The sequence below is a fragment of the Artemia sp. Qi Xiang Cuo genome, chromosome 18 (genome assembly GCF_049724085.1).
Source record: "Artemia sp. Qi Xiang Cuo chromosome 18, ASM4972408v1, whole genome shotgun sequence".
Lineage (NCBI taxonomy): Eukaryota > Metazoa > Arthropoda > Branchiopoda > Anostraca > Artemiidae > Artemia > Artemia sp. Qi Xiang Cuo.
The window spans coordinates 47,294,716-47,320,580 of record NC_142811.1 but is presented as its reverse complement, the minus strand read 5'-3'; the positions used below and the strand labels follow the sequence as shown (position 1 = coordinate 47,320,580).

Here is a 25,865-nt window from a genome sequence, read left to right as displayed (position 1 = left end):
AACGATTAACATGCAACAGGTTTGACGAAGAACAAACTGCATACAACATGTTTCGTTAACAAAAAACAACATGCAACTAGTTTAATGAGGATAAAAAAAATTAGAGTAGAACAAGTTTCTTCAAGAAAAAAAATCAATATGCAAAATGTTTCGTGAAGAAAAAATCAACATAAAACAACTCTCATGAAGAAAAACTAAAAAAGACAACCATCACGAAGAGAAAATTAGCATAAAACAAATGTCACGAAGAAAAAAATCGACTAATATTGGCCTTGTTTGAAAATTCTGAGATAGTCAATTGATTCAAAAATCTATACACGTCGAGTTTCAGAGGCAGTAATGCCGTAATGTGGTGTATTCGTTTCTAAAGGCGCAGGTAGTCCTAAAAAGTAAACGGTTAACATAGACATATATTTTAGCTAAAAAGACTGTCCTACTGCAATGCACCGTTTTCCGGTATTTTGTGGTGCAAAACAACAATTCTAGCCTAAAAAGTTCAAAAAAGCAATTGCGTGAAAATTCTTAAATAGTTAATTGATTTATAAAATCTGCAGCCATATTGAGTCTTGAGTTTCAGAGGCAATAATGCCGTACGGTAGCACATTTGTTTTTAAAGGTGCAGGCAGCCCTATAAAATAAACGTTTAACATAGACATTTATTTTAGCCAGAAAGACTGTCCCCAGTAAAGTGGTGTTTTCCGCCATATCGTGGTGGAAAACGAAAATTTTAGCTGAAAAAAGACCAAAGTACTATTGTGTGAAATTCTGATTGTGTGAAGTTAATTGATTTAGAACTATTGAAAATCTATAGCCATATTGTGCCTCAAGTTTCAGAGGCAGTAATACCATACGGTAGGACATTGGTTTCTAAAGGTGCAAGTAGCCCTACAAAATAACGGTTAACATAGATATTTATTTTAGCCAAAAAGACTTTCCTATAGCAATGCGAGTGTTTTCAGACTTTTTTGATACAAAAAGAGAATTCTAGCCACAGGAAGGGCAAAAAGCTATTGTGTGAAAATCTTGAGATAGTTAATTGATTCGAAAATCTATATCAATATTGAACCTGGAGTTTTAGAGGCAGTAATGTTGCAAGTAGCACATTGGTTCTCAAAAGTGCAGGTAGCCCTAAAAAATAAACGTTTAACATAGAATTTTGTTTTAGCCAAAAATTATATCCACCAGCGAAGTGGTGTTTTTAGTCATTTCGTGGTAAAAAAGAGCAATTTTAGCCAAAAGGAATCCAAAATTCTTTATTCTTGCTTATAGGAACTTTGTAAAACGTGGACTAAAGCATAAATAGCTCTTAATAGGGTTTAAATTTATCTCTAATGTCAACTCACTTCCTGGAAATGTTGCAAGGGTTCATAGCTTTCTTTAAAACATGGTTCTTTTTGCGTATATTTTACCCTTTATAGGCTTTTATTGCGTTTTGTTTTTCGTTTGTCGTGTTTTGAACTGATTTTTTCTCTTTTTTAATAAGGTTTGTCAATTTGTGTTTATTAATAAAAATTTTACTTACAAAAATGTGTTTTCTTAGATTTATTGATCTAGGATAAAACTTCAATATATTACACTAATGCAATGCAAAATCTAACGCCAATGTTATGTAACACCCGCTGCACAACTCAACCTGTCTAGGTTAGAATACTAATAACCCTGGAATAGGCAGGTGTATCTAACGGTCCAAAAAATGAATATTATTGAGATGCTTTGCGCTTTCATGTGTAAAAGAGTTGTAAATCATTTAATCGAGTCAGTAAATAGAACAGAGAATTCGTATTGCGTGGAATTGGTTATTTTTGTAGAATTATTAGCCGAGACAGAATATTGTAAAGGGTTAAATAGTCTTGATGATTCAGGCACAGATCCAATGGATGGAAATGTCCTTTCGAATCCTACCGGGGACAAAATTTTTATAATATAAAGGTCCCCTGAGAAAAAACTTATTGAAAAAAAAATCTCAAAAAGTATTGTGTAATATCCCGCGTGTGTGTCCTCCACAGTTAAAAGTGGCCTCGATGTGTCCACCATGGAGACCAGAAGAAACAGTTCAAGTGTGAATACGTCTTCCGTAACACTGGTAAACATTCCCCATTACGTACAAACACATACTCTCATGGAATGATGGGTCCTGCTTGTATTTTAGGATACCCTGCCGCTGGTATTGTGGATATACCAAGAAGCTTGTATTGCGGGGATACCTAACCCCTTAAAATCAATATGGTGATACTACTGCTATGCCCTGGGATAAATAACGTTGCATAGAAGGGGTGGTCAATTAAACTTTGGAATAGGCTTATTCAATTGGAAGTTAATTTTCTAGTTCCCTGTTTAAGAATCAAAATTAATAGGAAGGTAACTAGGCCTCCACGCCTCTTTTCCACAAATGTATTCGATCAAAATTTTTAGATAACCTTTAGATCATACAACTATGCCTTTGGGGTTAGCACAACCTTCCAGAACCCAGGAGCAAGGATTTCAACGTTTTTAAACTCACACTCACTCACTTACACTCGATCAGTCACTGAGTCACTCATTCAACTCACATCCAGTCACTCACATCGAGATCCAGGTGGAATAGGTGGTCGCATAAACTTTTGAGGGGGCTAATTGAATTGGAAATCAGAGGTCTAGTGCCTTTTTAAGAGATGATAATGATTGAAGGGCAACTATTTTTCCCGCACATCCTCTTTTCTCCAAATACGTATGACTAAAATTTTGAGATAGCCATTTTTTTCAAAATTATCCAAGATCGTATAAACAGCCTTAGAAGGCGACACAACCTTCCAGAGCCCGGGGACAAGGGATATGAGTTATGATCTGTTGGCATATCAGGTTGTTATGGAAGGAGTGGTCAATTAAACTTTAGAGGTGGCTCATCTGATTGGAGATTAAAAGTTCTAGTTCCCTTTTTAAAAGTCAAAGGTGATAGGAGATCAAATATCTCTTTTGGCCTATTTTCTCCAAATGTATCTCATCAAAATTTTGAGATAGCCATGTCACTTAAAATAGTCTAAAGATCATATGACTATACTTTTGGGGTTAAAAAAACCGTCCAGAACCCTAGGGCAAATATTTTAACTTATTGCCCAGGGGCATGCAAAGGTTTTTATGCAAAGTGTGGTCAAATTAACTCTCACACTGTCCAAGGGGGGCTTAAAAACAGTCAAACTCCCTCACTCACACTTGATCACTCATTTAATAATTCACTCGACTCATACATACTCAATCACTCAATCTTACTCATACACACTCATCGAATTAGTCACTCGTCACCTCTCACTCGCTCAATCACACTTACACTTACACTCAGTCTATCCAAAGTAAGAGAAGAAAGACAAGAGTGATTGATGGACAAAGTGCACCCCCAACACTTTCTTTCCAAATAGAATCTGATCGAAATTTGTAAATGGCTATTTTGTTCAAAATTGTCCAAATATGTTATAAATTCCTTAAAAGTCGATAAATCCTCCAAAGCCTCAGGGCAATATTTTTAAGTTATAATCTGGGGGAATATAAGGTTCTTATGGAAAAGGTGGCAGTATAAGCTTTGTAGAATTTGAATTTGTTATGAAAGGGGTGGTCGTATAAATTTCGGAGTGGGCTCATTCAATGAGAAATAAGAATTCCTAGTTCCTTTTTTAATAGTCAAAAGTAATAAGGGATAACCAATTCCTCCATGCCCTCTTTTCCCCAAATATGTTTGATCAAAATGTTGAGATAGCCATTTTGTTTGGAATTGACCAAAGATAATATAAAAATGACTCTGGGATCATCCCCGAGATTGACTTTTGGACGCAACCCCAAGAGCTGGGAGGTAAGGGTCGTAAGCTATGACTTGGGTAATATAATGTTTTTAAGGAAGGTCTGGCCATATAAGCTTTATAGGAGGCTTATTTTATTAGAACTTGAAAGTTCTAGCTTCTGTTTTTAGAGTCAAAAGTTATCTGTGGGCAATTAGCTCTCATAGCCTTCATTTGGTAAAATTCATTAAAAAAACTTTTTCCACAAAATAAGTTTTTCAAAGAAAAGTAAAGAACTCCATTAAACAAAAAATGAGCAAAACTAAAATCAAATAATCTACCTGGCGTGAATTTACAACAAATCAGCATTGATTGCTGATTGATTGCATGTTTGTATTTTTTCTATCATAGGACCTTCACAACAATGTTTAAAACATAGCAAATATTATTAATTTCGTTAAAAACTTAGAATTCAATTTGAGAAAAAAAATTAATCTGATAAAAGTGTTTGACTAAAAAAAAAATAGGTAACTAAATTAAGGTTGGTAAGAGGTTAAGGTCTGTAATATCAAAGGAATATCCATAATGATAAGCAATCCATATTATTTTTACTATTAAATTCAATTTGCAATGAAATCGGAAACATCAAAATAGATATTTCATAGTCCAAATAAATCAAATTAAGTACATTGAACCAGTTAGTAGCGCTTGGGGCTTGTAAGATTTCAATCATAGGACCTGCATAGCAATGTTTAAAATATAGCCGATGATATTAATTTCACTATCAACTTTGATTTCAGTTTTAGAAAAAAATGAATCAGCTAAAAAGTGTTTGGTTTTGTATCATTTTTCTACGAGAGTCCTCATAATATTGTTTAATTATATGATTAATTTTATCATTCTCTTTAGAAACTGAAGTTTAAATTTTGAGAAAAAAATTTCATCTTCTTGTCTCCAACAATGTTTTACAGATAAAAATGTATTTTAGTTAACAATAAAACGTGCAATTCAAATTATTGGACTGAATTCAAATAGCACGAGATTAATTCTTTTTCTTAGATGGGATAGTTTGATAACCTACAAATTTCTTGTAAGTAAATTCAAATATAAAGCAGACGAAGGGCCGGTAGTTCTAAATGACTCCTTATAAAACAGGAAATACAATTGTTGCAGTATTGATGCACTTATTCGATTGTGCTGCTAGGTACTCGGCTTTAAGCCACTGAAGCCATAGGGGCAGACCGCTAGCTTGACTGCTTTAAGTCACAGATGCCATAGGGGCTGACTTTTTGGCGTACTGCTTTAAGCCACTGTAGCCATAGGGGTACACTGCTCTGTGGACGTCTTTAAGCCACTAGGGCCGTAGAGGAGGACCACTTAGTCGACCGCTTTAAGTCACTGAGGTGATAGAGCCGGACCGCTTGGTCTGGCTCTTATTGGAGTGTGCTGCTACGTATTCTGCTTTAAGCCACTGAAGCCATAGGGCTTCAGCTGCTAGCTGGACTGCTTTGAGTCACAGATGCCGTAGGGGCTGACTGTTAGGCGTACTGCTTTAAGCCACTGTAGCCATAGGGTCACAGTGCTCTATAGACTGCTTTAATCCACTGAGGCAATAGAGGCAGACTGCTCGAGGAGGACAAAGAAACTCATATTTCCAGTAGCTTAAAAAAAGTAACGGTACCGGAATACGAAGAGATAGGGCCCTCATGGTCTCTGTTATAGTATTAACACTCATTCTATTTTCGCTTGTTTAGATTTTAATGTAGTTTTTTACTCTTCTTTTGAAAAAATTATTTTATGGAATTTCTTAAATTGATTCCTTTTTGTTTTTATTGACATAGAACTCTTTAAGGAAAAAAACTAATTGTTTAAATCTTTTCTGTTTTCCTTTAAGAATTTTTAGTTTTGCCTTCTATTTATACTCTGGAAAAAAAATTCAAAAACTATTAACAACATACACCCTTTAAAATATTGATTTATTTAGTAGTGTTTAATTTGGTTTTATACCTCCTCTAGTTGACCTGAAAAACAAAATTTATTACCATTCCCCAGAAATTCTATCTTGTCTGAATATATTTACTCTCTTTTAAATTAATTTAATTTTACGAGCCAAAGAATTAATAGAATTGGCCCTGAAAGTTTGAACTAAATACTCTTACTCGCTCTTGGGATATTGCTGAAATGTCTTATTGGCAACCAGCATACACACAGTGCGTTTTGATTTAGTTTTATAGCAAAATTTAGTTTTGAAGCAAAATGAAAAATCTTTATAATTATGGGGGTTGACCTACCCAATACCCCTAAAGATATAGTTTCTAGACCCTTCAGCTATGCTAAAAAAAAATGATTGTCTTAAAATTTTGATTAGAAGTGTTTAGAAAACTATGGTCTGAAGAAGAGGGTTGATTTCCCCCCAGTAACTTTTGAGTCTTAAAAGGGGTACTAGAACTTTCAATTTCCAATTTATTAGCTCCTTTAGAATATCAATGATATCGCAAGCTATAATAGAGCAGCGCCACCAGTGACATTGCTAATATTACTTCTTAATACCTATAATCATATACTTTTTTATTTTTAATTGGAACTCACCCTAAACATTCCCTAAAAGTTTTGGCTTAATTGCCTTAGTGCCATTAATTAAAGTTTATACAACCATCCCTTCCATAGTGTTATGAAGCTTTATTTGTGGTATTTGGGGGTTGTAGTCTTAGATGCCTTTATTCTCCCTTTATAGGGGAGATAAACTCTGACCCTAAGGTAATTGAACTTTGGTATTGTGCCTTAGGCTATGACCGAACTAATGAGGCGTACCGACTGAGTATGTTCGAGAGGCTAAAAATAGATCGTAGAGAGTTCGTATAAAATACAATACTTTTATTCATTTATCAGATAATAAAATTGGATATATTCTCGCTACTGGGACTGGCTGTCCCAAGCAGCCCACAAGTCTCAATAACACAATAATAAAATATAAAATTAGACACTTACGATTATAAAGCAAGGTCCCAAAGTATTGCTAAGACAACGGACCACAGGTCAGTCCGGCATATAGTTAGTAAGAGATTTTTCCTTCCGATAAAATGTATCTTTTATACATTTTTATCAACCACACCTTCTCACGTACATGCTAGGAAGTTGTAATTTCTTAATTTCCCGTTAAACAGAGCTTAGCAGGATATGTTTCTTATCTTAATCAAAAAGAGGTATTTCCAAACTTCAGATTTGCGTCATATATATTTTTACTAAATTATTAACTAACTAATATTAGAAAGCTTTACCACAATATTCCCCATTTAAAGAAGAATTTTCCTAATTCTCAATATTTTACTTTTAAAACAACTTAATATCGTTTACAGCTATTATGCTGCCATCTTTGGGTCATTATGTGCATATACCCTCAATGGGTTTCCTTAGGATCATGTTTCTGGTTCAATATAGGTCATGTTCTTTTTTTGTCGAAGGATTTCAATTTGAAATTCATCCTTCTTTCTCTTTCTCTGTCTCTAGGATTTGACAATTGCTCTTTTACCCTCTTCATATGAATCTTCTGTTTTACTTGACCCCAAGTGGGTTAAACATAATATTAGTGGTTTTGCTTAAATTAGATTTATATCAGAAAAGTTTTATGATTTTTTTTTGTTTAAATTTAATTCCCATTAATAATTTAATTTATCTGTGTGATGTGGTTGATATTACCGTGTAGTTGATATTTCCGTTTATATTTCGTTTTAGAAATGCCTTGGGTAAATTACATATAACAATTTGTTTTGTAACCACAGATATCTTTAAACACAAAACTGTAAATTTTCTTCATATTTTACATTAAGTTAACGAATCTTTAAGCCATACGCCATTTGCTTAGAGATCTTAAGAAATGAAGATTACTGATTAAGCTTCATTTTCAGTCAATAAATTAGCAGTGAATTCTCACTTGTTATTGGATTCTGTTGACGTTGATTTCGGACAAGGTAAACATATCGGTCCTGGATACAAAGATTATCTTGGGAGATGCTAACTACAAGCTCTTGCAATGCACCAGAAATTGGTTTATATTAGCATCAAACATGAACCAAAATTGGCTGAAGTTGCATACAAATTTGGTTGATATAGGCAAAGATTTACCAAAAAGAGGATGTAAAAAAAAAATAGGTCTGTGATCTAAAGAAAAAAATTGATATCAGCATACAAACAAAGCATTAACATTTGTATACATATTGGGAAAAAAATCACACACTAATATATACAAATAATTTTTTTTTGCTAAGTAAGAGGCTAATTATTTTCTTACTCGTTTTCTAAACACAATGTGCCGCTAAAATAGAAACATTCCGTTTCTGGTTTATTTTAATTGTATTTATATTCTTTACATGTTAAAATTAGCATTAATTATTAAACACTTAATACCATATTAAACACTCATATTTTCGTATATATGAATACGTTCGAAAGTTAGTTACTTTAATTACTTTCTCCACTTTTTTTTTAATCACTCCAAAAATAATATCCCGCTTAAATTGAAACATTATGTTCCTTGCTGGATTATTCTTTCAAACTTAATTATTAAACTGATTATTTTACAATAAAAAAAAATTATTAATACTTTGACTCTAGGTCAAAAATTTACATATAATATTACATCACTAGTTAAAATTTAAAGTAAATTAAAACATAGTATATACACAATCATTGTGTAATGAACTTACACAATCATTGTAAAGTAACAAAACTTAGATACAACATTTATCAAAAAATACATTTGGTCAAAGTTTTAAAAGTTATTTTAAAACACTATATAGTAATTTAAATATACACAAAGCATTTTTTTTCAAAGTAAATTTCTCAAAAAGGAACACAAAAATGTGTTATAAATATTTTTTTCAATTAACAAAACGCTCAAAATACCAATTTAATTACAATCAAAAGTATTACTACTGTCATAGCAAAGAACTCGCTTCACTATTTATCGTACTCTTTTATTTTCATATTTATGCACTCGTACTGCCAAACGTTGTCTACGGTTGCAGATAAAAGTTCTCTTTTTTTTAAATTAATTAATTTCTTTGCGAGAGATTATGGTTTCGCGCAGACAGGGTTTCTTGCATCCTTCTCTCTGGGGTTTGATGTTTCCTATAATACCAATATTTAAAAACATATATAATCAATCCCATAATCATTGAAGCAGTTATGAAATATCCTCAAGTTCAGTATCCCACTTTATAATAAGTGGTTCTTCCCCACTTCCGTCTAGGTAAGTCTTTTTTTTCCCGGGGAGCGATTTCTTGTTCATTTCTTAGTAACACGAGTTTGACAATATAATTACAGTTCTCTGCGCTATGATGCGCAAAAACATCACACTACGTCTATGCGCTACGCGCTACGCGTGCTCAAGGGTTGTCAAAAACCTAAGACAAAGTTTTTTTTGCATGATACTAGGTTTAACTGTAGTAATTCACATATTCAAGGTTTATCCTTTTCTAAAAGAATATATATCTTTTTTTCTCAAAATTATATTCAACAATAGCTAAATTTGTAGCATGAGAATCAGTTTGTAAAAGCTTGAGATGGAATTTTCTGACTTTTTACCTTCTTGTTGTGCCCTCACCTCAGTAATGTCTATTTGGTGCTTGATCGCCATAAAAAGCGTCTGGTAGGTTTAACAGCAGTTTTCCTTGTGATTCTTTTCAATGTAATAGGTTTATTAAGAACACGAGACACAACAATATATTATGTATATCTACACTTTTTATTTGTAGCTAAAATCTTCCCATAGGCTCTTCCTTTCAGTAAAAAGGTGGTTCTTTTCCAAGGAATATATCCTTATCTCCATATTTCTTTTTTTTTTACGTACGGTAGTTTTTTTTAAGACATATAAGCGAACATAACTGTTTTCGCTTTAACTTCCCAACTTTAAGTTGTCTTGCCTTACATTTCAACTTCAACTTGTGTTCATTTGTCACCCAATTTCTTTTACTTCACTTCCGTCTGGCTATTTTTTCAACTTGTATTTTTTTTAATATTATTATTTACTTCAGTGAAGCCTAAGCGGTTTTTTTTCAAATCTTTGTCAGCTTTATCAGTTCAATAGGTCTTTTCTAAGCTTATATTTATATGTCTCCTGTTTTATTCAACAACTTTTACAAGTTTGTACGCCGATTGCCATTATTCGGTCAATTTCATTTTCTCCTTGTTTTTAAGGGGGGGGTGTCTATTGTCGCAACCTGTATTATTTTGAAATTATTTAAGTTTCTCCGTCCAAAAGTGTTTGTATTCTAAAGGCACTGTATTTTCCAGTTGATTTTTAGAGCACTTTTAGTTAAGTTTTGCGCCGCATTTTCTAGCCCTCATTTGTTCATAAATATGCAATTTTTACGATATACTGGTTGCAAATTTTATTCTAGATTTAATTACGATCCTTTTTGCCAAGGAAAGAAAGAAAATACTCTCATTGGCAAGGCTGAATAGCTTTGAATGCGTTGTTCCGCAGTCTGCGATTTACTGATAAGCTTGAATTTGGGAGAATTACAAGAATGAATTTGCTCATTACTGCGAGTTTTTGCTGTTGTGAAAGGTTATATTTTAAATAAAAAGTGGATACGTTTAGTTTCTGTTAAAGGGTCGACGACTTGGGATTTGGGTGTTTGGGTTGGCAAAGGTGAAAACCAATTGTTTAAACTAGGGATCTCCTGTGCCAATTCGTTTTCTCAGATCCAATACATCGCTAGAGTTAAAATTATTATCTTAAACAATGAACTGTGGTTTGTTTGTGACGATGGGGTTAATTTTTGGCTTATTTTTAATGGATTTTGTAATTGGCTTTTACCTCCTGGTAAGTTTTTAGGTTATAATTTATTTTTATATTGCTTTTCGTTTCTTTTACCTCATACTTCTGTTTGCTTTATAAGCTTATTTTAAGTTTCGCTTAAATCTTTATAGCGCTTAATTATTGTCTTTATTTTTTATTTTATTTTTTTTCCTTTTTCATAGTGTAACTAATACTAAAAAAATTATTATTTTATACTATAACTAATTTTAATAAGATTACAGCCAGCTTGTACATTTCGCGATTCATGTAAACTCTTGCTGTTTTTCCTATTATAATTATCTTAAAATTCTTCAAAACAAATTTTTTTTTCAAATTCGACTGAAAATGTTCCCTCAGAGAGTCAAAGATCAGTAGATGCATTGCATGTACTTAACAACTAGAGACCAGCAGTGATTGAGCTCAACTCCAAATTTGCTAGCTTCCAATGACCCTATTTCAGTAAACCATCCTCCTTCGTTTTTTTTTGAATTATCCCCCCCGAAAAAAAAACATTTTTCAATATGCATATCAAAAGAATTGCATTTTAATGCTGATTCTAAATATGTATAATTTAATTAGGTTTACTACACCCATTTAAAAGTTACGTGGCCTTACTTATTTTCCCTTTTCTCTGAATCGAAGCCTAATTCGTTTTGCCAATTTGACATTTCACCACTCGCGAAGGCTTATCTCATATTGGAAACAAAATTTGTTGCAGGAACCTACGATGTCACTTCCGATCGGAAATAATAATTTGGTGTTGGAATGTGACGTTCATAATAGATATTTCTTTAGTGGCTTTAATACTCGTTTTATTTTTATTTAATTTTTTTTATTGTTTTATTCAAATATTACTCTTATTTGCGCTGTGCTTGTTCTGCATTACTACATGTCCTGGTCAGAGTTTTAGACTCAAAATTTTTGTTTGTTTAATTTATAATATTCGTAAGTTTTTTTGTGGTTTATATAGTGTGGTTTGCAAGGCTCTGAGTCCGAGTACTGTTTTGTTGCCTCGTCAAATCTCTTTAATCGTTGTTTCTCTTGATGTTTAGCCTTCTTCATGAGTGTTTTAGCGACTTGTGCTGCTGACAAAGGAACTTCTTCCTGCCCCTTTGGTTTCTTCACTGTTCTCCATAATTTTTCTCTCAAAGAAGGTTTTCTTGACGGTGGCCCAGGTTTAGCTATATCGCTTTCTGTCGAAGAATTTTCTGTGTCACATTATGTTAGCTTGCGCCGGGTAGATGGCGTTTGTTCCAAAAGGTATTTTTGCACTACGACTGTAGGTGAGTCTAGCGTATGAAAATCAGATACTTCTTTGCTTTCTTCCAATTTATCTTCCTCTTTATATTCTACCTCTGATTTATTATGTCTTAAACCAGTTGGTTGTGTTGGGGGCTCTTCTTATCACTTTCATCACCCGTATCCGATGAATAATGATCTTTTCTTTTTTTCTCTTGTTTGTTGTGGAGAGTTTGTAGCAACGTCTGTGCTAAATATTCCTTCCGCTTCACCCAACTGTTGTAGTTGTTAAAAAAATCATAGAAGTCATATGGGCTTCTGATATATACTGGTGAGATCGTTTCTTCTATTTCTTCTTCTAAAAATATAGGCTCTGCTATCCACAGTTATGAAAAATCTAACTGTATCATTCTATTATTGTGTATTACTTCTTCCTTTTCCTTATGCTGATGTTTTAGAAAATATGTTAAGATATTTGGTAGAATTTTTGTAATCCTATAAGGTCCGTCCCATTTCGGTTTTAACTTTTTTGTAAACTTAATATATCTTGATTTGTGTCTTCAAGCAACTTGTTATATTTTTATTTCTTCTTAATAAAACTTGTTGCATGTTGATTTTTCTCTTCATGAAACTTGTAATTAATTTTTTCTCCTCGTGAAACGGGTTTTGTTCGTGGAACTTGTTTTGGCTGATTATTGTTCGCAAAACTTAATTTATCTCGAAATTTTTCTTCGTGAAACTTTTAGTAAGACGATTTTTTTTTTTTGAAACTTAATTTATCATCATATTTTTAGCTGTGAAACTTGTTATATTCTGCGTTTTTTTCTTCGTGAAACAGAATATATGTTGATTTCTGTTCATGAAACTTCTGGCAAGTGCATTATTTTCTTCACGAAACCTAATATTTCTTAACTTATTTCTTCGAAAAATTTGGTATATTTTTATTTCTTCTTCATAAAAACTGTTACATGTAGATTTTTCTCTCTTCGTGAATCTTGTAGATTAATTCTTCTCCTCCTGGAACCGGTTTTGTTGTTGGAACACAAAATAAAAAATACTTTGAACAATTCTAAAATAGTTCTAACGGAATGAAAAATAGTTGGTGCAGAACATAAAATACTTGCTACAAAATACAAAATTCTAACAATATCACAAAGACTTCTTATAGAATAAAAAAAGTTCAAATATAATACAATATGATTCCTACAAAACAGAAATAACACTTACAAAATACAAAACTTTGAACAATTCTAAAATAGTTCTAACAGAACGAAAAATAGTTGGTCACAAAATACTTTCAACAAAACACAAAATTCCAACAAAATCCCAAATACTTCTTACAGAATACAAAACAGTTCAAACATAATCCAAGTAATTCCTAAGAAACAGAAATAACTCTTACAAAACACAAAAAATAATTAACACAATTCTAAAATAATTCTAACAGAAAGAAAATAGTTTATGCAGAATACAACATACTTGCTAGAAAACAAAAAATTCTAACAACACCCCAAATACTTCTTATAGAATACAACCAAGTTCAAATATTATCCAAAATAATTCCTAAAAACAAATTGAACTCTTACAATACAAAAACACTTTACAAAATGCTAAAATATTTCTAATAGAATGAAAAACGGTTGGTCTTGAACACAACATACTTGGTACAAAACTGAAAAATTCTAACAACACCCCATATACTTCTTATGAAATACAAAAAAGTTCTAACAGAAACCAAAGAATTCCTAAAAAACAAATAATCATTCTTACAAAGAACAAAAATACTTTAGTTCAATCAGAATGAAAAATATTTTGTGTATAACACAAAATACATGCTACGAAACGGAAAAATCTAATAACAGCCCAAATACTTATTGTAAAATACAAAAAGTACAAACGTATTCTAAAATAATCTCTACAAAAGAAAAAATTATTCTTACGAAATACAAAAATACTTTGCAAGATTCTAAAATAGTTATAACAGAATGAAAAATAGTTGGTGCAGAAAGCAGAATACTTGCTACAAAATACAAAAAATTTCAATAACAAATGCTTCTTCTGGAATACAACAACTTCAAACATGATCCAAAATTATTCCTACAAATATTTCTTACAAAGTATAAAAATAATTTGCACAACTCTAAAATAGTTCTAGCAGAATGAAAAATAGTTGGTGTAGAACATAAAATACTTTCTACAGAAAATAAAAATTTTAGCACTACTCCAAATACTTCTTATAAAATTTAAAAGAGTTCAAACATAACCCCAAATAATTCATAGAAAACAAAAATATTAGTGAACGTAAAACATTTCTAGCCCATCCATAAAATGGCTCCTGGTTAATTATTGTCCAATAGTCAAGGTTAGATTCACTAAAACCTTTGCCACTTCTTCAGTTTTTTTTTTATAAAAGGAACAAAAGGTTAAGTCTTCGGATATCTGATGCATTTTTCTTTATCAGCTATGCTCTCACCCACCCATTGAGTGAAATATTTAACGCTATCTTCTGGTTCATGAGTTGAATGTAGGTCTTTCTCACAACCAAGTCTTCCAAGTTGAATAATGGAATATGTTTATCACATTCCACTAATAAGAGCTTATCCGTTGGTATATTTCCCTTAACATAAACAGCATCAACCCTACCTATCCAGTTATGCTGCAATCTAGAAGTATAGTGGTATAGATGGTATCAGTTCGTTTTTAATTCACAATTATGTATCTCTACCTTTTAAAAAGTCCCAAGGGTAGCTGAATGATGGCTGCAGGTATCCGGGGTTAGGTTATATGGCCCAATTTTTTCATATTGTGATGACGTAATCTTTCGTGATTTGTTTTGGCTCTGAGGGGCCCTTTATAATATAACAATAACAGGTTTTGAAGGTTAACGACAAGTGGATTGATAGATCTTACGATTCACATGCTTCAGTATTGAAAATCATTTCAGATCGTCAATATTTTTTTTTCAACAGTTATTATAATGTTCAGCGTCATTGACACAGAATATATAAGATTGAAAAATTCCTTGTGTTGTGTCATTTTTGAAACCAAAGCACTAGTATAAGTGCCAGCAGTAGTGTCAAATTATTGTCTTCTGGTCAATTGAACCTTTATATTCATATACTTCATGAAGTTTTCTTCTTAATGCTCTTAGCCTTACAAGTAGGTTCAATGGAATTAGTAGTTTCTTCCATCTTTAGTAGTGGTAGTAGTATTAGTAGTAGTGTGCATATATGGTCGTGTGGTAAATTGTTATTCCTCTTTAAGTATTCTTTGAAAGTTTTAACTTAATACCCAAGTCCATTCTTGAAATACACCCTTTTTTAAAATCTGCATGCAAGTAGTGTTTCTTGATTTAATTCCCATTTTCCCTCGATATACTCTCAAATTTTCCTCTTCATAGACGTAGCATCATAGACAATTGTATTAGCATCATAGTAGTAGTCGTGGTAGTAGGTAGTAGGAGAAATTATTGTAAAATGAGCTTCTCGACCCCTTTTTGACATTATTTTCATCTTAATACTCTTGGCCTTAAAAGTAGTTGAAATTGAAGTAGGGTTGGAGTAGTTTAGTAGCAGTAGCAGTAAAAGTAGCAGTGATGATAGAGGTAGTAGTAGTATTTTGACTTCTAGTCAATTGATCTTTTTCTTTAAGCATTCTTTGAAAGCTCCAAATTGATACACAAATCCATCTTTAAGAAACATTCTTTTATTAATTTGCATGTTCATAGCGTGTTTTGACCTAATTCAAATTCCTCCTTGCTGTCCTATCAAATTTTCACCTGCATACACTTAGCCTTAATAGTAGTGATATTATAGTAGTTGTACTTGTATTTAATTATTTGTACTTGGTTTAGGACAACGGCTATCAGCCTTCCTTGGCATCCAATAGTTCGTTAAAGATTAAGCTTCATCTTTTGCTGCCTAGGGTCCATTCCTGGGAGATTTCAAGCAAGTTTTTGTCCCACCGTCCACCCAAACGGCGAAATCTTCGCTTGGAGTTGATGTTCACTTTGACGCAGGCAAACCATATTTTCAGTTGTGCCACTTGGTGCTTCTTCCATCTGAGGAGAAGCTGGCAGTGGAAGGTATTTTTGGTCAGTATATCAGGTGGTCGGCGTTTAATACACCCGTATCAGTGCAGACGGTGTTTCTCGATTAATAATTATTCTGTCGCTCAGTCTTACCCCGAACATCCTCTGAACGCAAGAATGGTCAAACACTTTCAGATCACGTACCTCCATTGCATTCTGCGTCTTAGACTCACGTCAATGTAGAAGAACTGATCTCACGAGTGCCTCGTGGATACGAATTTTTGTATGCTGCTGGATTTGCTGCTTCCACCATAGAAAAGAGTTGAACTGGGCAAACACTTACCGCAGATGTAATTCGAGAGTAGACTCTTTTTGAGCTGCTTAATCTGCTGCCGTCAATCAGAGATCCTAGGTGATAGAATTCTTCCACCACCTAAATTTCATCTTGTTGGAGATACATAAGTTGTATAAGATTAGTAGAATTGGAGATGAGGATTTTCGTTTTTAGAATGCCGATTTTTAGACCCATTGATTGGGTAGTGGTTGGTGATTGCCACCATGGTAAGCATTCCTGGGCTTCTCCGACAGTGTCAGACAGGAGACCGTCGTCGTCTGCCTAATCAAGATCACTCAGGTTAAAATCGGGGCTAACCTTCGCGCCAATAAAGCCTCACATTCCCATGGACATTATCCATTCAATTACACAGTGGACAAGAACAGGTGAGAGAAAGCATCCCTTTCTCCGTGCTCAATGATGAACATTGCAGAGATCTCTCCATTTTCCTGGATTCGGGTGCTTGTATTATCGTAATAAGTTTTCATTGGTCTTACAAGCTTGCCAGAACTCTGTCTTCAGTTATAGCCCTTCAGATGTCACCAGAAATTGGACTCTGAATTCAGACCATGAATTCTGATGCTTATAATGTCCAAGACCCGCATCCATATAGGAAAACGGATCTGAAGAGTAATAGGCATGTGAGAGGGAAGACTTCCCCCCACCACTGACTATGCTAATATTTCAGTTTTTATCTCAAGGCTTAAAAATAAACGCAATGCGATAAAAGTACAACTCAAAATAACATATATAGAATAATATATTCACATAACACGGAACAATTAACCTAATCGATATTGCAAATTATGAGTTGAGGCTCACCCAGATGATGGTCCAGGGGGCTCACCATTCCACAATCTATGAAATCAATCCTAAAACACTTGAGCTGTCGTTCCCTCTTCTATTGTGATTTTTCCGCTTATTTTTAGTTTAAAATTCGAATCTTCACTTTCTTTATTTGTTGTTACGCAAATTTGGCTATTACCTTCATTTGCCTGGTTTATTGTGATTGTATTGGATATGAGTTCCCATACAATCCCATATTTTCTGATGGCATCTACTCCTAGAATACAAGGAAATGATAGCTGCTTGCATATTATTTCTATTACTGTTATTTCTTTATTCCCTGCACTAAATTTTAGCGGACATTCTCCCAATATTGTCAGCTTGTACCCTGTCACTGATGTTAGGGTATTTTTGAATCTGCTTACTCGATTTTTGACACTAGGAGGAAATCTATTAAAGACTTCCTCTCGAATTAATGATTTAGATGCGCCTGTATCTAGTAAACATGGTAAATTTTGAAAACACTCAATTTTAAAACAACGCAGAATCGGTAGATTATTATTACTTGCATTTGTGTCGCAGCATTCTAAACTATATAGGGGTCTTTGTAAGGAAACATCTCTGTCGACCCTTACAGACTGATTTCTCCTTTTAAATGCCCACTGTTTGGCCAAAAATTTCTGGGATTATCCCAGTTTTCTTCAGCGCTGCTACTTTGACCCTGGGTATAGTTAACCGTTTGCCTTCTAGGCCTAAATTCAGGAATAGTATTAGGTGTTTGCCAAGTATTATTTGTTCCCTGTCTTCCTAAATTTCTGTCACCCTGAGTTCTGAATTGGTGTCTTATCTTGTACGTCTGGCCTTCTTTGGGTATTTTATGCCAGCAATCTGCCGCATAGTGATTTGGTTTGCCACAATTGTAGCAATTGAATCTTTTCCTATATTGTTTTGTAATTTGCCCTTCCTCGTGGGGTCTATATCTATTTCTATATATTCTTGACCTGCCACCATTTGCTCTATAATTTTCCTCAGGAGGAGGAGGTGGGTGTCCGTAATACTTGGTATTCCAAGTCATTAAGAATCTAATACCATGGGATTTGTAGTCAAATGGGGAGGGGTCAGTCCATGGTGGGAAGGATTGACCTTCCTCGTGCCTTTTTGGTTCACGATTAGGCTCCTCAAAGTTCATCCTCTTCTGTCCCCTTTCATATTTTTTACTTTTTTGGGCTCCTGTGTTATTTATTGACATCTGGTCAAACTTTTTCATAGCCTCGTCAATTTTTACCTCTGTTTCGACTAGTATTATAGCCTGCTCTAAATTTTCAGGTTTTCACGATAATATTAGTCTTAATAACTTTTTTGGCAACCCTTGGGTAAAAGTATGTAGTTGTACTTTCTGTACTGTCTCGTCATTTCCGGCTTTCTCTAATTGTAAACACACGGTGCCACCAGTTGTTGTGAAGCTTTATTTGATGTATTTGGGGGTTGTAGTCTTAGATGCCTTTATTTTCCTTTTAGAGGGGAGATAAACTCTGGTCCTAAGGTAATTGAACTTTGGTAGCGTCCCTTAGGCTATGACCGAACTAATGAGGCGTACCGACTGAGTATGTTCGAGAGGCTAAAAATAGATCGTAGAGAGTTCGTCTAAAATGCAATACTTTTATTCATTTATCAGATAATAAAATTGGATATATTCTGGCTACTGGGTCTGGCTGTCCCAAGTAGCCCAAAAGTCTCAATAACACAACAATAAAATATAAATTAGACACTTACGATCATAAAGAAAAGTCCCAAAGTATTGCTAAAACAATGGACCAGAAGTCAGTCCGGTATATAGTTAGAAAGAGATTTTTCCTTCCGATAAAATGTATCTTTTATACATTTTTATCAACCACACCTTCCCACGTAAATGCTAGGAAGTGGTAATTTCTTAATTTCCCGTTAAACAGAGCTTAACAGGATATGTTTCTTATCTTAATAAAAAAGTGGTATTTCAGAACTTCATATTTGCGTCATATATCTTTTTACTAAATTAATAATTAACTAATATTAGAAAGCTTTACCACAATAGGATCCTTAAATGCCCCCGAGACATAATTTACAACCCTTGCCATCCCCCTTCCCCCATTTCTGTTTTTTTCTATCAATTCCAAAAGCCTTGTTATATGATTTTTGGAGTATTTTTAACATAATGGCTATCTCAAACTTTTGATTGGATGCCTTCGAAGTATGATTTCCCAGTCACATCTGACCCACCTGGTTGCCGAGCAGACACTTCAATGGCCTGGAAATCTTTTGCCATTGCGATTGCTTCCAGCTAGGATTCCTTAAGACTTTGAACCAACTAGTATTGGCTGGAAGTGTTTTAGAGAGAAAGCAATGTTCTGGTGGATTGTTAGTCTCAGGAATTTCCTAGAACAATCAAGAATTTTGCTACATGATACAGAAGCTCTCGCTGCAAACCACCTCACGTGAAGAAGGCTGACAACGATTTGAACACCACCCCGATATGACGATTAAGTAAGTTTGGGGAAATTATGGACGTGATGGGAGCTGGTCACCCTCCAATCATTTTGACTATAGAAATGGATCTATTCCTTTAAATTTCCAATTCAATAATCCCCTTTCGTAGTTTCTACGGCAACACCCTCTCTAGGAAGTGCTCTGGTCGAAAATAATAATAAAAAAAATATATTGTGCCAACATGGTTCTTTAATTAGGCAGTGCTATTGCGCTGCCTATGATATAGCCTAACAGGATTTTTCAAATTATTTGTTACAGCTTTGAAAAATGGCCGTCTTAAATTAATTTCTAGGTACTGCTAAAAAGCAAATCCGCAGTATCCGTTTGTTTTGTTTTAATTAATATTTCAATAAATTGAGTAAATGTATCTTAGCCAAAACGTAAAAGTTTCATACAATAGTCCAGAAGACGGAGAACTTCTCATTACATCGTTAAGCATTCTTTGGGAAAATATTTTTCTTTGTAGATGTAAGTCTTGAAAATCATCATCTAAAATAAAAGATTTTTCCAAAGTCACTAGATTCCGTATGATTTTCTTTCTCAAGTCCATGCATTTTCACAACCAATTATAGACAAACAATGAAAGAATATTCTTTCTCGCTAGTAATATCCGACAAATTCATTCCTTTTAATAGATTTATTCAGATTATTGTCTCATATATATCACTAATGTATTTAATCTTTCTTGTAATCTTTGTAAATGCATTATATTAACTTTTGCAGCAAAGCATAACTAGTTGATTTTGCAGCAAAGCATAACTCCCTACTTTAATTTGCTTGAAAATATTGCATATTGTGTAAACATCTCTTCATACTTTAGGACTAGCCGAAAAACCCTTATAATTTCTACTGCTATATTAGGTCCTCTAGGTTTCATTTTGCCATTGCTAGTCCCTTCAATATCCAATAAAGTAAAAGCATCCATTACCAAGGAATAGGGCAAGAATGATATCCCCAATGTTGACACACTGAACTATTTTCCAATACTGAAGTGAGTGAGCCCTAAGATATAACATGTCACGTGTCGTTGATATTCAAACCAATTATTGCAGGATTATAGAGGTCCACCGGAAGCAAAACAACTCACGTAAGATTACTTCATATTCACTTGTAAATAATGGACCATGATCAAGCTTTTACAACCGGGACTTCCCCGCTTGACTAACGGCCTCAAACAAGTTCTATTACTTAACATTCAAAGAAATCATTCACATAAGTGAAAAACCTCTATTATGCAACATTCAGGTGTACTATACTACTATAGGTTCACTGTAGCTTTGCATAAGACCCAGGTGCATGTAGCAGCGTCTTAAGGGACTAGTTGCTCCAACAGTATACCCTCTATCTGTCGGTTTTAAACACATAGGGACTAAACTACTCAAATATTGTCTTTTAATTTGTTCAACATCCCACAAATTTAGCCTTTTTAGCTTCAACTTCACTCACTGTACTATTCCTAAGATATTGTTGATACGCCCATTTGACAACCGGCAAAAAGACAGCGTCCTCTGATTCAGATCTTCTCTACTACTCGAAACTCCCAGAAAATCCCCTTCATACTATAATAGTAGTCAAAGTAGTGGTAATAGTAGTAGTAGTAGTAGTAGTATATAAAGTAATAGTACTAGTACAAGTGGCAGAAGTAGCGTCAACTTATTGTCGTTTGGTCAGTTGAATATCCCTCCCATCAAATCCTTGAAGTTTAAAATTTAGATATCTATTGGCAAACACTATACATGCACTGCCTTTTGATTTAATTTTAAAGGAAAATTTTATTTTAAAACACAATAGACACATTGCATAACTGTGGGTGGTTAAAAAAATGGACACATATATTGTCTTTTGATTTAATTTAACATAGCCCTCAACATGTACTGATGTTTCACCTGATTACCCTTCGTCTTTTCGAACACAGCCATAATCAAATATTCCCATAATTTTTAAGTTAAGTCTTGCGTGTAAAAATCAAAAATTGCATGGCTTGTAATATTTTCTTTTGGGCTAAATTTTTCTAAATTTTGCTGGGGATTCAAAAAATAAAAACACTATTTGCACATTGGTTGTCAAAGGAGGGTATTAGCTATATCTTCAGAATGGCTTAGGTCACTAAGCTGAAACTCTCGGAGCATATTCAGAGATATGTCTGAAAATGATCAAAGACTAGCTGGTCCCTCCCCAACCTATCCTATTTAGAAACTCTTCTGAAATACAGGTCGACAATTCAAAAAAATATTAGTTCAAAACAGCTAAAAGGCTTATACTAATTATGCCTCCAGAGATACCTTACACCCTCACAGCTTATAGGGTGAGAATTTAAAATTATACAATCTGTCAATGTTTAATATACAGGATTTATCATTGCGAGTAGGGAAATATTTGATCTTGGGTTTGTCTGAAAAGATTAAGGCAGTTAAAGTGAAACCTTGGAAAATTTTAAGGGAGATATTTTTGTATCTCAAAACTCTGTTTATGTATCCACGATAGGACTCTGCAATATATCAAGAACTACTACTACAAATAAAAACTCACTGCAACATCAATCGACCTAAGGCCAAGAAAGCTAACCACGCCCCTCCTCCATCCAAATGTTTAAGAAATGGTGAAGAGAATTAACTTAAAACTTTCAGGACCAAATTTAATAGTACTATTGCAACTACTTCGACCACTACTACTGCAATCAAAAATGCCAAAGATCGTGACTGCGCCTATCACTACTTCTGACTACCATGACTTATTACTGTGACTGTTATTTAACTGCTACTACATCTTATTGCGACTATATTCAGGGAATACTGATGGGAATGTTGAACAAAATCAAAATACACTATTTGGTATAATTGTCAAAAGGGCACTTGAGCAATGCTGACGGGCTCAAAATGCACAGGTAACCGATGATTAATTCAGGTACAAATTGGGCCTGGGAATGTCATTGGTAATTATTATACCTGCATTTTAAAACGGCATCTATTGGTCTATAGTACCTCTGTATGCTGGCACTTCCTGATTTCTGATAACTGTTGACTTGATTTTTAGTCAGTTCTATTATTTAATTTGATTTAAGGACAAGTCTGCTTCTTTCTAATTGAACTTTTTATGTTTAGCCTAAAATCAAGTAAGGTTTTTTGATTTATTAGTATTAGATCACAGAAAGTATCTTGCATTATAAGAGAGTTATTTTCTGGGAGAAAGAAGACATTAAAGCCTATTTTTGAGCTTGATGCCTATATACCTACGCACGATAAATAAGTAAAGATGGTTTTTTCCTTAATGGTTTCTTTATATTATCCGATTATGAAAAATTAAAATTTTTTCTATTTCTTAGATACCAAGTTTATCAAATTGTTTGTGCTTGATGAAGTTGACAAGATGTTGTCTCTTGGTCTCAAGGGTCAGATTTCTAATGTTCGTGGGTACCTAAGCGGAGATATTCAGGTCATTGGATTTGCTGCTACTCTGCCAGACGGTGCTCTAAAAACTGCTAAACGTTTTATGAGAAACCCCCTCAGTATTTTGATCAAAAAAGAAGAACTGACCTTGGAGGGTAAGTCTTGACTCTTTAAGATGACTTAATGAATGGGTAAATGGGAAAAATAATTTTTGTGGTTGAATATTGTATTTTTGACGTAATACTTTGATTTAAATAAAAAAAATTCAAGTTCATACTGCCTTTCTATGACAAACAAACAAAAGTTAAAATCAGTTTAAGTCCTTTCATTAGACAGTGAAAAGAGATACAGAGAATCTGGATATTTTTACCACATACACCGTCTGGAACAGTCAAAAAACCAAAGGTTACAATTAAAACAAACGTATTTTTACAGGAGAAAATTATTTCTCACGTGGCACAAATAGTTTCCGGTTCATTCATTGGATCTGTCTGATTGATTTCATTAACAGGGCTCATTCAAAGTCATAAGCTGTAGAATTTCTAATGAAGGTGGCACAATCTTCCTCTTCTTCCAGTTGCCGATTGTTGTTCTTCTTCCAATTGCTCTGTAGACATATCTTTGTTTTAAGTGTAATGAATTAGTTTTTCAGTGGATGACGATTGCTGATGTATGCACCGGTGATCGAGATATACAGACTTTGTATCTATTTTCACTGTCTAATAAAGGACTTATTCCAATCTGAAGTTTTATTTGTTTGACTCGATTTTATTGTAATGGACTCCAATAGTACATCCAAAAGCGAACGTTTCAAACCCAAATGTCCAAACCTAACTCCAAAGGAAGAACGGTCCAAAAAACTGTAAAAATTCTATATCAGAATATTAGCATTAAGTCCTTAAATAGACATTTTATATTTTTATTTTAATATCAAAATAATTTGAATAAGTTGTTAGGGAGGGGGTCACTACTCCACCTTCGCCACTATTTGGAAATTTCTAGTGCCACAAGAGTAACCTTGCAGCACCTCTGGGGTTAGAATAAACCTATCGCTCCACAGATTTCTACGTGCCCCGGTCTTGTCGGTTTCCCACAACCGGCAAGGTTTTAACAAAGGAACTTCCCCCGTTGTACGAAAGGGTCACACTAGTTTGCCCAAGACGCCACGGCAAGGCCAAAAGTATTAAGCACCAACAAAAGTATGGGGATATGCACTCTGATGGGGCAGTCCTCCCTGGAACCCTATATTCACTCTGACAGGGCATTACCCCCTTATTGTATATGCAGAATGACGGGGCATTCCCCATGGATTCCTGTATGCCCTCTGACGAGACAGTACCCCCTTATTGTGTATGCAGAATGACGGGGCATTCCCCCTGGATCTTTTGTACGCACTCTGACGGGGAAGTACCCCCTTATTGTGTATGCAAAATGACGGGGTAGTACCTCCTAGATAACTGTATGCAGAATGAGCCGGCAGTACCCCCTTTTTGTAGTAATGTCTCCAAGCGATGTCCTATCTTTTTTGTGGACATAACTATCCATAGAACAACAACGCACATAACGAACCATACATCAATCCACAAAACCATTCATAGAATAACATCCACACATCCATATAATAAACATCAAATAAACACCAATACAATAAACAATAAACATTCATACACATAAACATACAAATAAACACCAATACCCATAAACATCCAGCCATCATTTCTTAGGAAGCACATTTTTTTAATTTGAAGAAATGGTAATGTAACAAAAAAACACATCGTTTAATGTATTCATCCTTGTCTTGAAGTCCAAGATTAGAATGTTTCCGTAGCCATGCAAGTAATTTCTGAGAACAGGCATTGGGTTATCTTATCCATATGTTTCATTATAAAAGAACAGAGATCGTCATTTTTCTTCAGTCAATAAATTGAATTTGAACTGTCATCATGGATACAACCAAAAGGAATTGTAGTGACGAATGTTATTAGCAAGAAGTAAGTGATTTATTTTCCATTGTATTCTTAATGGGTAGTGGGACTATTTCTGATATAGTTTATCAAATGGTATTTACAGTCCACTTATAGTTAACGAATTGTATAGTTTTAAAACCATCTTGTATTACTATTGAGTTGTTGGATTCAATCCTTGAAATATTTTGAACCGGGTCTATTCGTAAGGGAGTGGTTTAAAAAGTGCATTTACTGTATTTTATGGGTTTGGATGTTATATATAATCATTAGTTTTTCAAAAAGCTTCTCGTCCTATTAGTTATTCAATATCTTTTGTATTCAGTCCATGGGCTATTATTGAACCCAATCCTTGACATGAACAATGGTAAAATATATATAATGAGCGTGACAGTTCCCATACCCCATTTTTTTTTTCTGGTTATGATCTAGAAAAGGACATAGTATCGTAATGAAGATGACAGGACTCCATGTCACCACTCCCGGGTCCCAAATCCCAAACCCAGGGCCGTGAGACACAAAGCAGGTACCCGAGTCCTAAACCTGGCTCCCAAGTCCCACCCTAGGGTCCAAAGTAATTTTCATGGATTTCTCAGAGATCCCCTCACCTGCAAAGAAGGCAAGATGGCACGAAGTGACCCCTGTAGAAGTAAAAAGGCCTACAGCTATTAAGTGTAACGGTTTTTACAGACACGTCGTACACAAGCCATCTGCCACCTATCAAGGTGCCGCGCCACAAGTGCAAGCTACCACGCCACCCGTGCAAGCTCCCACCCTTCCACCTGATAGTTGAATGGAAACGGTCAACTCTCTCTATGAATACGTAAGAAAAATTGAATATTCTCCCTCTATGGTCTTTGTGTATCCGTCCCAGTGTGCGTGATATAAAAAAAAGAAAAAAACCCAGTGAGTTACTAAGTGTGTGTGTGTGAACAATGTTTTAATGACAAAAAAACTTAACTTTTCAATGTTAGGATATAATGTAAGTTAAGAAGTAAACGAAGAGTAATAATTGGGTTCCCCTCCTATAGTTTTAGGTTATTAAATAGGGAAAA

The 25,865-nt window shown here is 34.2% G+C and overlaps 1 protein-coding gene across 1 annotated transcript in view; it reads left to right on the top strand.

Annotated features, from left to right (window-relative positions):
• Positions 1–25,865, top strand: part of LOC148941575 (eukaryotic initiation factor 4A-I-like) — a 450,045-nt gene that overhangs the window by 277,505 nt on the left and 146,675 nt on the right. Inside the window, exon 7 of the mRNA XM_089104411.1 lies at positions 22,783–23,001. Within this exon, the coding sequence (XP_088960537.1) occupies positions 22,783–23,001 (219 nt within the window). The remainder of the gene's footprint in view (positions 1–22,782; positions 23,002–25,865) is intronic.